The sequence below is a fragment of the Garra rufa genome, chromosome 3, assembly GCF_049309525.1.
Source record: "Garra rufa chromosome 3, GarRuf1.0, whole genome shotgun sequence".
NCBI lineage: Eukaryota > Metazoa > Chordata > Actinopteri > Cypriniformes > Cyprinidae > Garra > Garra rufa.
The window spans coordinates 31,337,925-31,355,083 of NC_133363.1; the positions used below are offsets into that span (position 1 = coordinate 31,337,925).

General features: G+C 40.8%; 1 protein-coding gene and 1 long non-coding RNA gene across 3 annotated transcripts in view; one reads left to right on the forward strand and one right to left on the reverse strand.

Moving 5' to 3' along the window:
• Positions 1-17,159, reverse strand: part of LOC141331059 (uncharacterized) — a 470,059-nt gene that overhangs the window by 146,248 nt on the left and 306,652 nt on the right. The window lies entirely within an intron of this gene.
• lingo1b (leucine rich repeat and Ig domain containing 1b) lies at positions 1,603-14,265 on the forward strand. 2 transcript variants are annotated; one of them, XM_073836953.1, is made up of 2 exons: positions 1,603-2,004; positions 11,446-14,265. In XM_073836953.1, the coding sequence occupies exons 1-2, from the start codon at positions 1,993-1,995 to the stop codon at positions 13,300-13,302; spliced, it is 1,869 nt and encodes a 622-aa protein (XP_073693054.1). In that variant the 5' UTR covers positions 1,603-1,992; the 3' UTR covers positions 13,303-14,265. The 2 variants fall into 2 exon arrangements, with proteins under 2 accessions (XP_073693054.1, XP_073693055.1); XM_073836954.1 differs by having other exon boundaries at positions 1,604-2,004; positions 11,449-14,265.

Genomic DNA, 17,159 nt, shown 5'->3' on the forward strand with positions numbered 1-17,159 from the left:
ACAAAGCTGTTTTTGACTAGGTAAAAAGGGTGTTGTTTTACACTACCACTGACAAATTTTAATCAAAGTATATTATAGACATTTCATTAAGACCCTAAAGAATTATATCAACTTGTGGAAAGGGCATCCAATAACCCCCTTAATACCACTTGTGTCTGTCTAGCAAAGAAATGGTTTAAAGACTATTCAATAGGTCCCATCTGAACTTCCTGTTTGAATACAAAACACAGGAGAGATTCAAGGGCTCTTGAGACCTCAGCATGTCTTGCCAGGTCAAATCAGGTCATTGCTGTGAACTAATTGTGTAAAAAAGCATAAAGTGGAAACAGTTAGTTAAGTCTACTTCTGTTTATGCCATTATTAGGATTTTGCTCTGCAGCTTGCTGCATCGCACCCACAAAGTGCTAATGCTGTTTGTGGTATGATTATACGATTTTCGTTCTTTTTAGACTCTTTTATTGTCTGCCTGCTTCAAAAAGCAGCTTGTTCAGAGGATCCATGCAGTGACTATTATTTCAAAAAGCCACTTTGGAACTGCCATTGATGTAACGCACAGCTCTGTAATATGTAGTGATAATTCTATCACAAGAACCTAGCCTGGTGCCATATACCACACAACTGCTCATCTAATAAGTCACACCATTGCCAGCTCTGCGTTGGTGTTCCATGGGAAGATTAGAGCGTTAACAAAACGTCTAGGACAGATCCACAACGGATCACACACACGCACGCTCACTCTCCCACATCGTGCCTTGATCTGGTTGTACTGTGCCGAAATAAATCCCTTACACACACACGTAGGGTCGGTTTCCGGCGCTCTCCGTCTTCCTCCTCTGCCCTCTCGCTCAAAGGAATATCGAGGCACCTCTTCAGTGTGTTTGTGCAGCTTAACAACCCCTGTGCCTCGTGCTCCACATCACCCTTTCCCTCCACCCCCATCAAATCTGCATTTGATTATCCCCCCCTCAGTAATCTCGCTCGTCTCTACCTGCCGCGCCACCGCCTCTCGCTTATTGTTTAGTATAATGGTGTGGGGACTTACAAGGATTTACACCTGATTATATCCCGCAGGGCGAATCCCCCATAGACTGACCTTGCAGTTCACTATTGCGATTGGCTAAACAGACTCAGCCCATTCGGCCAAATTCCTCATCTCTCTCTCTCCGTTTTGTGTCTCCGGCTCTCGCTCACTCGCTCTCCATTGGCTGTTGTTTATCCACCCTGCCTGTTTACCTCCATGAGTCATCCATTTGTCACATTGCAGCTCCCGGTTGCTTTTGACGAACGCTGCCTTTTGCATAAAAGCCCGGCATTAATCGCCATGTTCTGACAGGATGAGGGAGAGGCAGAGACAGGTTTCACAAAGGTACACTCAAATTTCTGGGACAATCCCAGAAACCATGCCGGCATCCCTCCGTCCCTGCTCCTGTTTCCCGCCGCAGTCGGCCTGATGAAGAGCAGAATTGAATTTCATTAGTTACATTGTCCCTGTTTTTGAGCGTTGTGCCGCTTCTCTTTTCCTCCCCCCTCCTTCTCACTTCTTATCCCTCTCTGCCTGCCAGTCTTCGGCTTTCTCTCCCCCTCCCTCGCTCCCTCCGTCTCCTCCATCTCTCCATCTCAATGCGCCACAGCTCCTCCCTCCACCTTGCACAGCGTCGACTCCTCCCTCTCCATCTTTCTTCCCTCACTCGCGCTCCCGCTCTCGCTCTGCTGGGTATGGCATGTATGTGAGCGGGTGCACTCCTGTTTACATGCATGCCTGCTTCTGGGACAGACTCTCATGCATTCTGTGGACTGTAGCTGCTCATGCTCCACACTCTGAGAATTTTCTGGACCCCTTGCTTGTTTTGAGGAATTGTGTGTCGTTTTTGTTTTTCCTCTCACTCATGAAATTCTTCAAAGGCCTCCTGTGTGCCACCCTGTTACTCTGGAGCGATTCGGATCTAAGCTGCACTCCGGCAGGATGGAATTGCCAAATTTAGACTTCACCGCATGACGTTTCTGGTAAGAGCAGTTTGCATTCAGTGCCAGATAAGCCTTTCGAGAACTCTGTTGAGGTCTGAAGGGGGAGACGAGGCTGGGATTTTCAAGGGGGAAATGTGTCCGAGAGGGATAGGGCACGGGCTCAGGAGGGAAAGATGCTGAATAATGCTTTTGAACCGGACACGGGACCTAATACTGTGGACTGTCATTGCACAGGGAGGGGGTCATTTGCTACAAATGAATGTCTGGCTATGTGAGCATTCATGCATATTTTTATCTGCACTATGTTTCCAAAAAAAGAAAAAAAAAAGAAAATAAATCTCACCCCCCCCCCCTCCCTCCGCTTCCTCTTTTTCTGAGTATTTCTCTATGGCCAGGTTATGATACATGTTGTCTATGGTGCAGGTTTAAATAGATGCGAGACTTCTGAGTGTATTTTTGGTGCTGTTGTCACCGTTTATTGCTCAAGGCTTTTTATTTAGCAGGATGCATTACAAAAGAAAATAATGTATTGCTTTTGACGCGTTTGAGTCTTTAATTCACAGTCCTCATTATAGAGCCTCTTTTCTCCCTCTCTCTCTCTCTCTCTCTCTCTCTCTCTCTCTCTCTCTCTCTCTCTCCCTCGCTCTCTTTCACACACACTCACTCATTTTCTCTCTTTCTTGCTCTCTTTTTCCTCTCTCCCTGTTTTACTGCTTGGAAGCAACTTCCTCCGCAGCTAATGTGGCGTTTAAAGGAATAACAACATTACACTTCATTTCTTAATCTTGGCAGGCTGTCAAAAATACATTAAGAGGAGTCTTACTGGATACATCAAAGATTCATGCTATCTCAGTGTTCTCATTGGTACATCCTTTACAGCTGTCAGATCCATAGTTTCTTATGTAAAGGTGCATTGTCAGTACACATCTATAAAAACCAAGATTCATTTCTTTTATTATTCGCCATCATACATCTACAGGCCAATGATATTCACATGAGGTGTGAGCTAATTCTCAGATTCAAATCCAAGACACCATGTGCTCTGCAAAACCTCCTTCTGCTGTTTTTTCCTCCCCTGAACACAGGGTTATCCATCAAAACACAATGCATCTGCAATATGCATATAGGCTTGTGTTGGGTAGGAAGACAGGAACATGAAACAACTGCATGGCAACAGTATCCTGGCCACATTCTGAAGACGATGTAGCTGCCAGCGGAGAAATCCAGGCCAAAACACAAGAGCCGTGGATGAAAACCTAGCACTGAATAGTGATATGAATAAAACAGCCTATAGATTGAGATATGTTTCAGTATGCTGGCCATTGTGTTAAAAGGCAATCTCCCCATTGAGCAGATTCTCAGCTGGTGGTAATAGCCATTATGATAATGCTGCAGTCTGATAACAAACAGCAGATGAAACAAGATAAGGCAGTGCTACAGGAGAACTGCATCACCTCACGCTCTTGTGCTGTGTGTTCACACATAGATTAGAGCCTGTGCCTGTCAGACCTTGTGTTTTCACGGCTTTTGAGAACGATGCAGCCTGAGCAGAAAAAAGGGGCCAAATCCCAAAAATCATTGAAATTCAGATCCTTTCCGATTGCGAAACCCGCCACATCCCTCTCTGCTTCCCTATTCATTCTCTTCTATTCGCTTTTTTAAGCAGTCAGTGAGGGCCTGCTTACGGCCGTGGTGGCATAGATAGACAGACCGGGCGTGCATTTGTCCTCATTGTGGAGGGATGCAAGAATCGGACGCCATCAGCGCAGCGGCTCGTTTCTGTCACACAAAATGAGGGACTATTGAAATAGGCTGTACATAGCAGGAAAGCCAGCGAGGGGCTGCTGTGAGAGGCGACCAAGTGGCATATCAGACAGCGCACACTCACTCCAGCCTCCCACAAATGTATTCAGAAGGTCACAGAGTCGCTTCACTGCAGCAGACTCTCCCATTAAAATTTAATCATAACAGCTTTATGTAAAAAGTCAAAAATACAAGAAAGGGCCTATGCCTTACTTTCTTGCCACCCCGTTTCTAAGGATTACGTGACGTGTGAATGAAAATGATGTTTACGCATTGTTTGAAGCTTCGAAGAGAACTCGGCGTCGTATCTCCACCGATCTTCTGGGTGGCTGCTGATGGCTAAATTTGCACCTCGTGAAAGACGAGAGGAAGATATCATTGATTGTATCAGTCAGAGTAATCAAATTATTAGCCTCGGATGGAGTGCTGGTCAGAGGAACAATGCTAGCATAATTCAGGAAGCTCGAGAGTGATTATCCCGTGGCTAATTTCGTGAGATAAGCCCCTTCCTAATAGAACCATTGATAAAGAACTCCAAGGAGCTCGGCTTGAGCTAGATTGCTTTTGGGATTACGGTCGTCCTATATTCTCTCCACATTTTCTCTCTTCTTTTGTTTCAATTAAACCCAAAACAAAGAGCCCTGTGTTTAAAAGAGGAAGAGTGGTTGGAGTAATTACCAGCTTTGCCTGCTGGTAGCGGTGAATTTAAAGTGAATCTCAAGAGCATTAATGAGGAATGAAAAACACTTTATGGAATTATTAGTAACCGTTGCCGGAAAGTTGAGGGGAGGATTGACATGGGACCGGGCCCAATTAGACTTCACGCCATGACAAGGAACCTGACAGCAGCCATAGCTTTGCAAATTTAGCCTGACCATGGGCTGAAATAACCTATAATGCTTCAGCAGGCTGATGGGTGGGCACACGCTTGATGCCGCTTACAAGGCAGGGATGTGTTTTATTGTCAAGAGTAAGAGAAGCACAGTGCATCTGTTTCATTTCCAGCCCTTGAAGGATGCTTATTTAAACTGCAACCATCACATATTGCTCCATCGGCAGTTAGTCAGAAGACCAATATTCGGGTGACAGGTCGTAACTAATTTCAATCTCAACCATGCTTGGAGTTGAAACATTTGTGTCGGTTACTCAATTTATGATAGCGTGAAACTTCCAGTCCACCAGTCGCCACAAGAACGGTGTTGCTCTCGGTCTAAACCATCTTTTTGATGCCGGTTTTTCGTTTTCTCTTCAGATTTAAATGCTTTTAGAGCACAAGAGTGGCACGCTGTGAAAGGAACTCATGGGGAATATGTATTCAGATAAAAAAAGAAAAAGACACACTATAGTCTTGTTTCGGCATGCTACTCTCAATTCCATATAGTGTCCATATAATATTCCTCTTCATGCAAAAGCCTCACTTTGACAGTTTAGTCATAGCTTTTGTTTGAACAGTATAAATTTCAGCGCAGTGTTTGACATTTTCGCTTCGGTAAGTCTAGAGTTTCCTATGTTTCGACATCAAGGTTCATGTTAGTTTTTCCTTTAGTGGAATGTAGCTTTCCAAACCTTGGGCTTTGATCTAAATCTTACTGTCATCAAAAAACAAGATCAAAAGAGAGGAGTCAAATGGAAGCAAACAGTTGGAAGATACGTCTCTGCTTTGAATGCTGCATCCGTAGGCTTAAAACCCAAGCTGATTTGGTATACAAAGTTGTTTGTGTGGGGTAGGAAGAAGACAAATGTATGGGGCAAGCAGGGCTGATTATTGATTTGGCTCAGGTCCTCACTGATTAACTGCTGTTGTAAATACCGATAAAGACACCTGCTTATGTTGTGATGAATGGTAGCAACTTGATTTGCCACCCTCAACTCGGTAGCCTTAATGCTATTTTCAATGACCTAGCATCCGGAAATATTTATCTCATATTTATCTCATTTTCACTTATGTTGAACTTATAGTTCAAAGTAAATAAAAAAGAGAGTAAAAACAGACCACACTATGATCCAATGAATGTGACTCAAGCTGTCACAACAATATCCATAAAACATTTCTTTACATAAAAGTTTTAAATGATCTGGGTATAAATGAACTGAACATTACAGACACAGAGCGAATGGGTCACCCATGCCATTTCACATCCAGACTGCATGAGAGCTGACAACCAATTACCAGCAATTTAGCAGATAACTATTTATGTATTGGGAATATTTAGATAGCTGTTAACCACTGATTCGCTTCATACTGTGAAATGTGTGCAGTGTGATCAGGGATGCCAGAGAGGGAGAAAAAGAGAGAGCGACAGGCAGAAGGAGCGGGATGATGAATAAATAGATTGGAAGAAGGAACAAAATGAACTCCCTCAGGCCAGTATAGCCAATTAGTTGCTGTACTCTATATTCGCTTTACTTTCAACTCACAGTAGCTTTCTATTAGACTGTTGTGCCTATTATAAAACATTATGCTTAGTGGTATCATTTGCTGCACAAATGAATCATTATTTAATCCTTCTCTGAAAGAATGTAATAAAAATCAAAGTAAAATTAAACATTTTATAATTGTCATTCCAAATAGTTTTCACTTGTGGGCAAGATCAGGCCATCCTCAAAACAAAACTCATTTTCATTATTTCTATATTGTTTTTATTCCTGTGTTTGCTTTTATGCATTTAGAAATATTAGTGGTTGGTCTTTTTATGACTTATGAATCATAAATTTTAATTTAACCAAAGTTAAAGTTTCTAAAGCCCACACTCTTAAAAATTAAGGTGCTTCAAAAGGTTCTTCAAGCAATGCCACAGAGGAACCATTTTTAGTTCCACAAAGGACCATTCAGTCAAAGGTTCTTTAAAGAACCATCTCTTTCTTACCTTTTTATAATCTAAAGAACCTTATTTGCCACAAAGAACCTTTTGTGAAACAGATGTTAAAGGTTCTTTAAGGAACCATTTAGACAAAAAGGTTCTTCTATGGCATTGTGAAGCATCTTTATTTTTAAGAGTGTAGAAAAGTTTCACAGCATTTAATCTGTTTTCATTTAAAAAATACCCAATGACGTATCGCCCCACCATTAACAAATTATTCTTTCTTTGATATAATAATGTTAATGGAAATCACAAAAACCCTGCTGTTTACTATAAATGGTTTTTCTCCCCCAAAGTATAACCCTCTGGAGATCAAAACGAGTTAATAATTACTCTGTAAACCATGTTGTTTCATGATTGTTTTATCTAAACAGGAAGTAAAAACCCTGACTGTAGCACTCATTTGCCACAACAGGAGTTTGCTTAATGTGCATAGAGAGAAAACAGTAAACCCAGTGCACGAATGTAGGATAGAGAAACATTCTAACCTCTAGTTAAACTCTGTATTGATTTGGAAATATTGTTTTAATATGGGCAAAATTACAGTTTAATATATCTTTTGTCATCCGAAATCTTTATTTGAGTCTATAAAACCCAAATAAACAGGAATGCGCAAGTGGGTCGCTCCCATGCTTTGCTTATTTGTCTTGTTTGGTCAAGCCGAGGCTCACTGGCAAGGTCAGGAGTACGATGGTGAACAGGGAGAGAAAATAAGGAGACTGCGTAGATGGTCCGACGTGATATTTTTTCTCAAGGTTATCGCCAGGATGAAACAGAGGGCATAGAGTGGGAGAGAGAGCAGGAAGATGGACCTTTGGGTTGAATTACATTTGTACATGAGTGGGAGAGACAGAATATCATCCAGTGAGCACTCAAACATATGAGCGGTGTAACATGAAAATATAAAATCAATTCAACTGATAGCCGTCCTCTGTGGTTTCAGATGACGATGAATCTTGATACCGCCATGACGGGCGTGTTTGGTTTCGTCTGTGTAATTTGCCTCGAAACAAAACAGCCGTGAAAAAACAATTGTTTTTCTTTGCTGACAGAGGTAAATCCTCATATTTGTTAACCTTAAACATTCATTTCTCTGTGAGGGTCTCTAGCTTAAACAGATAAATAGCCCGGTTTTCCAACGTTGGAGGCAAAATTGATTTTGCCCTCTAGCTTGACAGATAGCCCTGAAAGTAACAAATAGCGAAGAAGAGGACAAATCTTTGAAGCGCAACACTTATTAACTTCATGAGTGTTGGGAAGGTGCAGTAATCTAAAAGAGATCTAGTCCTCCATTAGCAGAGGAAGGAGGCATCAGCCGGCAGACACCTTGCGAAAAAGAAGCCTCGCTAATTCCTCCCACCTGCTGACAACAGATAATTGAAAAGCAAGTCCGCGGACCCTTTGAGTATGAACCGGATATGGACTTGTCAATTAACTTGCTCATATTTCATTGCCTGATTGAACCTGACGGATCAACAGTCGTCTGAATTTCTCCTCTGCGAACCCATGCCATGTCGAGTTTGAGTTACAGTGGATGTTGCAATATAGGGCATTACATTTGAGGGTCCCTCTCTCAGAGGAGCACTATGTTAAAATAAACTTGTGGTTGACACTTTATTTCCTCCCTTCGAGCTAGCGGGCAGGGTTGAATGGCTATGACCTTCCCATGTTACTAAGGGAAAAGAACAGAGGAGAAAATGTAATTTCCACCGCAAAGATCTTAGGAGAGCAACTTGCTTTAGACGGCACGCAGCCTGTCGTGTGACTGAATGTTGGGTAGTAATTATTAAACAAAGAGAATGCTTAGCGCCGTTCTAAAACGGGAATGTTGATGCACACTCAACATATCACGCTTTTAATGTAAACAGCTGCGCATTTAATTCGCTTTTTAGGGGAACAATACATTTCCGACAATAGAGGTGGCATTTTAATAGCTTGAGCAGCTCCCATTGACTACTGTATATTTCTTCAAATCAATCAGGCTAGAGGAGGGCATTTCTGTCTAAGTATATTGCACGCCAGGAACGGTTGGTTACACTAAAGTGCCCTGAGGTAGATATGCCTTTAAAGACACAATTCTCTACATGGAAATTCATGCGGGGGTGTTGACTAATAAGATGAGCTATTGACCATGTGAGTGAGTTCACTATATTGAGAGTTACTCCGTCAATGCAATATTCTGGCAATGCAACAGAGAGGAGCCGTTTTTTCCTTCTTCATACATTATTCATAGTCGTCTGACAGACTTTGATTTGTATGTTTACAGAATGGGGGCTTCCTGAGCGATGATTTAATCTTTTAATTGGATAATAAATCCAGCACTTTGTGTAGTGGCTTTTCAATTGCCATCGGTTGACCACTGAGGCCAAATTAGTTTTAAAGCATTTGCATACCTTAGCATTTGGGCTAAAACAAAGGTTACAGTGATTAGGAACTAAGATGGAAGAGTGTGTGCGTGCAATCCATCATTTAGATCTAGAAGAAAGAGAAAAATCACCTAAAACACTTGTGCTAAATGATAATTTGGCCTTTTGGCTTTTCTTTAATTATCATTTATAGTTTGCCCATTGGCAAGCATTTGCAAGTTGCAGGCCAAGAAATAACAGTGTAAATGTTTACAGTTCGCTTTTTATCAGTGGTAAAACAGGTACATATTTCTCTCCATGAGCAGAGCTATTTTTCTCCCATGGGAGTACTATGTGACACCACAACAGTAAACAGAAAATACAAAATTTTCATGTTGGAAGCAATGGCCATGTTTAATTAGGGAAACTGTGATCACACCATGCAGACCTACAGTAATTTTAAAGAGGTTTCCATCTGCTTTTGTTTGCTTGCTTAAAACTACCAAGCAAATTTGTCAATAATTTTAATGAGCCAACACCTTTGACCCGTTCTCTCTTCAAGACAAATCCCCCCAATTATAGTTAAAGGTCAAAGGTGGCTGTTTGGCAGATTTTCGGGAGACGTGCGTATTGAACAGAAATTTGCATCGCAGGAGATGTCACGCGTAATAACAGTTTAAACAACCCTGTTATGCCTCCGGAGGCTTGATGCCTGCTCAGCCGGGGAAGATCGTGATAGATTCAGCGTGATTAAAACATCGCATTCTTGGCAGCTCTGTTTACGTCATGACCTTCACCCTCACACCTCCTCATGCCACACGAGTCGTTTAATCGATGTAGTAATTCTCTCACAGTACCCTGATCGCTCTGCTCCCCGACTGTATGCAGATCACACTCGATAGATGAACGAGGGATAAGCACCTTTGACAATAACAGCCCTTTTGATCCAGCTGAGGAGCACTAACATGAAATTGTTATCGCTGAAACTACTCACCTAATTTCACACCGGAACTCGAAAGAATATTTTCTTTTGTTACCCATTTCTGACACACCTGAAGACACTCGAAGATGGAATCTGCAAATCTATGCATTAAACAGATGGCTGCATGCAGGACTTTTCTTTCACTCCCTTTTTGCAGTTTCATTCCATCAAAATATTCTGGGCTAAGCTGCCTCACAATTCTTTGAGTTCTGTACTTTTCTCTAAGAGAACACTCTTTCTGCATCTTGTAGGTTGTACATTTGGGGAAATTATATTTTAAATAAAAAAATAGTCAAAAATAATACTAAATACAAATTGGCTTTTCTATTTGTGCATGTAAAATATGCAATTACTCTTAAACCTACATTAAAAATCATAATGCATCCACTGAGTTTGCATAAATGTATTTGAATTCACTGATGCGAAACGGATTTAATTCTGGGTCACATTCACTTGCTTTACAAATGGGAGCTACTTAAAGTTTACCTAATCAATTATTAAAGCTGGCCTGTCTACATAACATGATTTGTATTTGACTAGTCCAATTAGCAACCTCGTGTCTCATGGAATGTAACTCGTGTGTCGTTTTGGCAAGTTCTATGTGTGTCTTGAGTTCCTTCATGTCAATTTTTCACCAGTCTCTTCACAAGCCCTAAACTAAGATCTCCATCATTCTGAATCACACAACTGAAAGTGGCTATTAGCTTGAAATTGAGCTTGCTCGATCAATTTGGGAAGTTAAGTTTGAAGGCTCAGAGTTTGCAGAGTAAAATAGTCAAAGTTGATTTGGATTATACCCATTAAAAGCAGAATTGTGTTCTACAGCCCACATTTCAGTTCTACTCGAAATGCAGCCAAAAATCACAATCAATTTAAATAAAATAAAATAAAATAACCTAGTTTTTATAATATAACAGTTAACATTTGGTTCCTTGTTCTCAGTTTTTGCAATGGTATACTGTATAGCATCTATTATTCATGTAGTTTAAAGATAGAACTGGTATATAACTATACTAGTTAGAATTATGCCATTCTTTATTTCAAACAGAAGTAATAATATATATTGTTTTGACATGTTTTAATCATTACTATTTTGGTTCAAGCCATTATGAAAAGTATATTTTCTCTATTACAAGATATGTTTTTAAAAGATCCTGCATGCAGATAGGCTATACCTATAACTCGCCTATAGGCTGTACTTATAAGTCGGCTTTACTTCTTCATGGCCAGTGTTGTTAATGGTTGTTTTCTTTTTCTCATACAGTCTTTTACTTTTTAATGTCTCTGTTATATCATTAATCAAAGCTCTGAGTTGCCTTTACACAGCATGTTCCAGTGCAGTAGTCTGTTACATTTTTTCAAGCGTCAGCATTTTCTCCAAGACCATCTCTTGCTATTTTAAGAACAGGAGCAATATGATTGTCTCTCAGTTCTTTTGCCTTTTTTTCTGCCTTGGAATGAAAACCAATCTCTCTATCCTTTTTCTCAGCAGGTTACCATCAAAATGGTGGCCAGAGAGGCAAGTGGGCACAGCTACCTGGTGGCGTGCTGGCAGCCCATTCTCATCCTGATGCTGGGTACCGTGCTGTCCGGCTCTGCCACTGGCTGCCCCTCTCGCTGCGAGTGCAGTGCCCAAGAGCGCTCGGTCGTGTGCCATCGGAGGAAGCTGATCGCCCTCCCCGAGGGAATTCCTACTGACACACGGCTGTTAGATCTCAGCAAGAACCGCTTGAAAGCCATCAACCCGGAGGAATTTCTCAACTACCAACACCTGGAGGAGCTGCAGCTTAATGAGAACATCATTTCCGTCATTGAACCAGGGGCCTTCGGCAACCTCCTTGGCTTGAGAATACTGGGACTACGCAACAACAAGCTGAAGTTGATTCAGCTGGGTGTTTTCACTGGCCTCAGTAACCTCACTCGTTTAGATATTAGTGAGAACAAAATTGTCATTTTGTTGGACTACATGTTTCAAGATCTCTACAACCTGAAAGAACTGGAGGTGGGGGACAACGACCTGGTGTTCATCTCCCACAGAGCTTTTCATGGCCTCAGCAGCCTAGAGCAGCTCACTATGGAAAGGTGCAACCTGACCTCTGTGCCAACAGAGGCCTTCAGTCATCTGCACAACCTGCTGACCCTCAGGCTGCGGCATCTCAATATCAACATCATTCGGGATTTTTCCTTCAGGCGACTCTATCGACTCAAAGTCTTAGAGATAGCGAACTGGCCTCTTTTAGAAACCTTGACCACAAAGGCCCTCCATGGACTTAACATCACAACCTTGAGCATCACAAACTGCAATCTCACTGCCGTCCCTTACGAGGCCATTCAGCACCTGGTGTACCTTCGCTTTTTCAACCTGTCCTTCAATCCGATTGAGGTTGTGGAGGGCAACAAAATGCACAATTTGCTGAGGCTCCAGGCATTTCACTTGGTCGGAGGCCGGCTAGTCAGCATCGAGCCTTATTCCTTCAGAGGACTCAACTACCTTCGGGTTCTCAATGTATCCAGCAATAGTCTAAGCACTTTGGAAGAGTCTGCCTTCCACTCGGTCGGAAACCTGGAGACACTGGCTCTTCACGACAACCCCCTGGCATGCGACTGTCGTCTCCTATGGGTCTTTCGTCGCCGGTGGAGGCTTAACTTCAACCGCCAGCAGCCATCTTGTGAATCACCAGAGTTTTTGCAGGGTAAAGAATTCAAAGACTTCCCGGATGTTCTCCCGCCAAATTATTTCACCTGTCAGAAATCCAAGATCCGGGATCACAAAGCCATTCATAGATTTGTGGATGAGGGGACCACCGTCCAATTCCCTTGCCAAGCAGATGGAGACCCTGCTCCCATGATTATGTGGCAATCTCCAAAAAAGCAATTTATCACCACTAAAAGCATCGGCCGGCTGTCGGTGTCTCCGGACGGCACCCTAGAGGTTAGATACGCCCAAATACAAGACAATGGCACGTACACCTGCATTGCCGTCAACGCAGGAGGTAACGACACGCGTTTGGCTCACCTACACGTTCATAGCTACTCTCCCAATTGGCCCCATCAGCCCAATAAGACATTTGCCTTCATCTCAAACCAGCCCAATGATAGCGGTGCCAATGGAACTGGTGCGACGGATCCCTTTCCCTTTGATATGAAGACTCTCATTATCGCTACCACCATGGGGTTTATCTCTTTCCTGGGAGTGGTGCTGTTCTGTCTGGTGCTCTTGTTCCTCTGGAGCCGAGGGAAAGGCAATGCCAAGCCAAACATCGAGATTGAGTATGTGCCACGGAAAGTAGACGGAGACAGCAGCCCGACCGAGGGGTCTCACAAGATCAGTATGAAAATGATTTAAAAGACCAATCGCCATTGTGTGTGCATTACGTGAATAGGTGTTCTTGACCACAGACTTACCTTGAGGGAGGAATAAGGGAGTAATCTTTGCACCCCTTACGGAATTGTGAAAAGAACAATGTTCCGAAAAAAGCCTTTTACATTTTTTTACAGACTGTACAGATCAGTCACAGAGGGATTGTGTCCTCAAAGGGAAATCAGACAGGTCATTCATGGGTTTCAAAAATCTGTGTACTTGTTCGGGTAAGTGTTGAAAAACATAGTCCTGTTGAAATTCGTGCGAAAGCCAGAATCAGGAGGACCGGTATGAATGCATACCGCCCTCTCGTCTCTTTTTCTGTACATAACTATTTCGATGTACGTTGGGCAATACAGTGGTTGAATGCAGCCGATCAGAGGTTATGGGTTGTTGAGCCTACTGGAGTGCATGTGCTATATCTAGATACATGCAAAGTGTATAGGTCTAATTAAATCACTGTAAATGTCCATTACCAACTCTTTATAAGAGGTCAATTTGTTTAAAATGGTTTATTGATTAGGCTTGACAATCATTAATATCTCAAAGGTCAAGTATTAATCATTAAATATGGTTTGATGGTGCAATTTCAATTTTGACACCTTACATAGTATCATAAAGCCAGATGTAGCTTTGAATTGAAAGCCATTTGCTTGACGGAACATGTGACGAATCTATTGGACCTGTGGTTGTACTCAGACTAAACTACTATTCCATCTGACAAATCTCCTTGGTTTTTTATCCACCTACCAGTGAAAAGTTTACAATTTTATTGATTTAGTCATCAAAATATCATCAATTTGCCATGCTATAATGCATTTTCTACCACTCTCACGAGGCAGGTGTTGCTCTGTAGGTAAATGTGTTCTACAACCCTTGAAACACTTACAGTGCTGATTTTGGGACAATGGATGGCTGTAAAACATATTAAAATGACAAGCTTTTATACTTCAATGTCTTTGCTCATTTCTTTTGCTCTGCTCTGTGAATTAAACCTTGAGAGCTGGTAAGGTACACAGGAAGATAGAGATACACTAATGTACTGCTAAAACCTTCGCTCTCCCTCACACGCCATATCACTATTCAACATTTCCTGAAAAACATCTTTTCTCTATGAATACTCATTTCAGTGTTCGTGACTAAAAAACATCATGACGTTAGTAAGAATGGATTTGAAGTGTTAAATCAACCTAAGATTATAGGTTGTGTTGAGTCCATATATGCCTGACTCTTCTTAATTGAATTAATTCAAAATGCATTAGTTTTGACCAATAATAAGCAATTGCGGAAAATAATCAAAATTCGTTGTCACATTATTCTAACATCATTAATCTCTACAATGTGGGGGGATGATAAATCTGCCATTATGTTTGAAAATTGTCAGACTGCAGTCAAAATCCTAAATGCACTGAAAATAGGACCCTTTCTGAGAATAGATACACTTAAGTACACAATCTGCTTGGACTAGTCTACAACGATAGACTGCATTTATTAGCTCTGTTCAATAGTTTTGAGCTCTATGCAGCTCCCGATACTCAGACACACACATTTGCCTTAAGGTAATCCATAACATGCTGTAACAAATCCTCAAATATTCAGAAATCCTTTAGTTTTTGAATGCACCCGTTTAGACAAAGCTACCAGGGATAAAGCCACCGCACATATCAGGATAGGACCAATCTGACAACCCATCATCTCTCACAGGGGCATAATGGAAAACGTGTCAGCTGGAGTCTAAGCACAGAAACCTCATGTTTAAATGGGAAGTGATGGTTGTGTAAGATTGTCTTCCTGCCCTTTTTCTACTGAGATGACTCACAAACAGTTGGCCAACCCGCACAGCGCTTTAATACTGAGCAAATACAACAGCATGGGAGGGAGTGGTGAACATTAATGAGAGAGGAAGTGGAGCTTCCAGATGCCAGAAAGAAGAAAGGCAGAAAAGAAAGAATAGAGATGATTAATATTTAGTGAGGTAAGTCCATTAAGAACAAAGCCAATATCTGGAATTATAGGCTGTGTTATTCCAAAATGATTTATTCAGGTTAATACAAAGTTGGCTAAAATATTTAGTAACTATCAGCAACTACAATATGAATTTAAAAGTAAAAGATAAGGAGGCATATTTCCTCTGTTGGATTATGTTAAGTACTATTTTGTCTTTTTGCTCTTTATATGTTCAGCCTCCTTGGCCTTGCGTCTTGAGGTTTCAGTACAATTTTTAGTGAAAAAATTGTGTAAAATTAATCTTGAAACAGTTTTCACTCAGGGATTGCTAGTAATTTCACAACTATTACAAAGAAATGGAAAGTAACACACTAAATTAAACATACAAATCTTAAAGTCGAAAGACTAAGATGCTATTTTCTTTTCAAATGTACTTCATTAATCTTTATTTTATTTACAGCTTCAGTATTTTTTACAGTGTATAGTAATTACTGAATTAACAGTCTTAGACACCAGCATACTTTAAAACAAGCGTGCATGTCTGAGTGTAATTTATCATAATGAAGTTTACTGCCACTGTAATTTGTAGATTACCATTACACAAAATGGCCATGCGGTTTGTTAATCCTACAGGCTATATGGGTAATCTAACACTGATTAGCTGTGACGTCTGTGAGGTAAGTGTTTCTGTTGTACAGTGGAAGGGAACGACCCCGTCTTTTATGTCAGATTATGCCTCTTCATTCATCTTGTAGAGTGTATTTACCCTCTGACTTATAAAGAACTTGTTCATCTGTCGGCTCACAGTGAGAGGATGATAGCTACATGCAATTTTGGATCAGGGGAAAAAATTAATTTTAAGTATCATGACATGATTTGTTAAAATGGGGGAGTTAGTAATGACATGGACTGACTATGGATGTATTCTGCAGGACACATACATATAGGACTTACATACAGGACTTATAACGTGTTTTTATTAAGCTGAAATATAGTAGGAATTATGCAGAATTGACACAGAACTATTGACTGTGAATAATGTGCAATGATATTTACTGTAAAGGCCACTATTTGTCAATTTTGTGCTCACCTTCAGCCTCTTCTGTAACAAGGTTAAATTGTTCTCCACAACGTGTTTTGAAAGGGAAATACCATGTAATATTAATTTCTGTTTTTCAATGTGTGATTTTAGTGTGATTAAAACACTGAGTGATACTGGCTATTACCTAAATACATAAATTCTGCAGTTCTGTGATGGGAATGAAATAATATAGAGCTTAGGGGTAAGATAGTAACAATGCATTATTGTTTTAGGAAGCTACAGCCTCGAATTTAGGGATCATTTAAGAACTAGCCATTGAAGAAAAAATATGATGTTAAAGGATTAGTTCACTCCTTTATTATTCACTGATAATTGACTCACCCCTATGTCTTTCTATCTTCAGTCTAAAATAAATTACGGTTTTTGTGAAAAACATTCCAGGAATTTTCTCCATAGTGGACTTCAGTGATGGCCAGTGAGTTGAAGGTCCAAATTCCAGTTTAAATGCAGATTCAAATGGGTTTCTACACGATCCCAGCCGAGGAATAAGCGTCTTGTCATTTATATATATATATATATATATATATATATATATATATATATATATATATATATATATATATATATATACTTTTAACCACAAATGCTCATCTTGCACTACCTTGAATACATGCATAATGTAATCACATTGGAAAATCATGCATGGTTAGTTCTTCGTCTATGTACTTTGGTTCAAAAGGTACACATTTTCTCATTTTCTCCTCCAACTTCAAAATCGTCCCACATCATTGTTTACCATTTTTTGTAAAGGGCGTTTGACTTTCTCTGCAAGTTCCCTTTGTAAACACTAGGT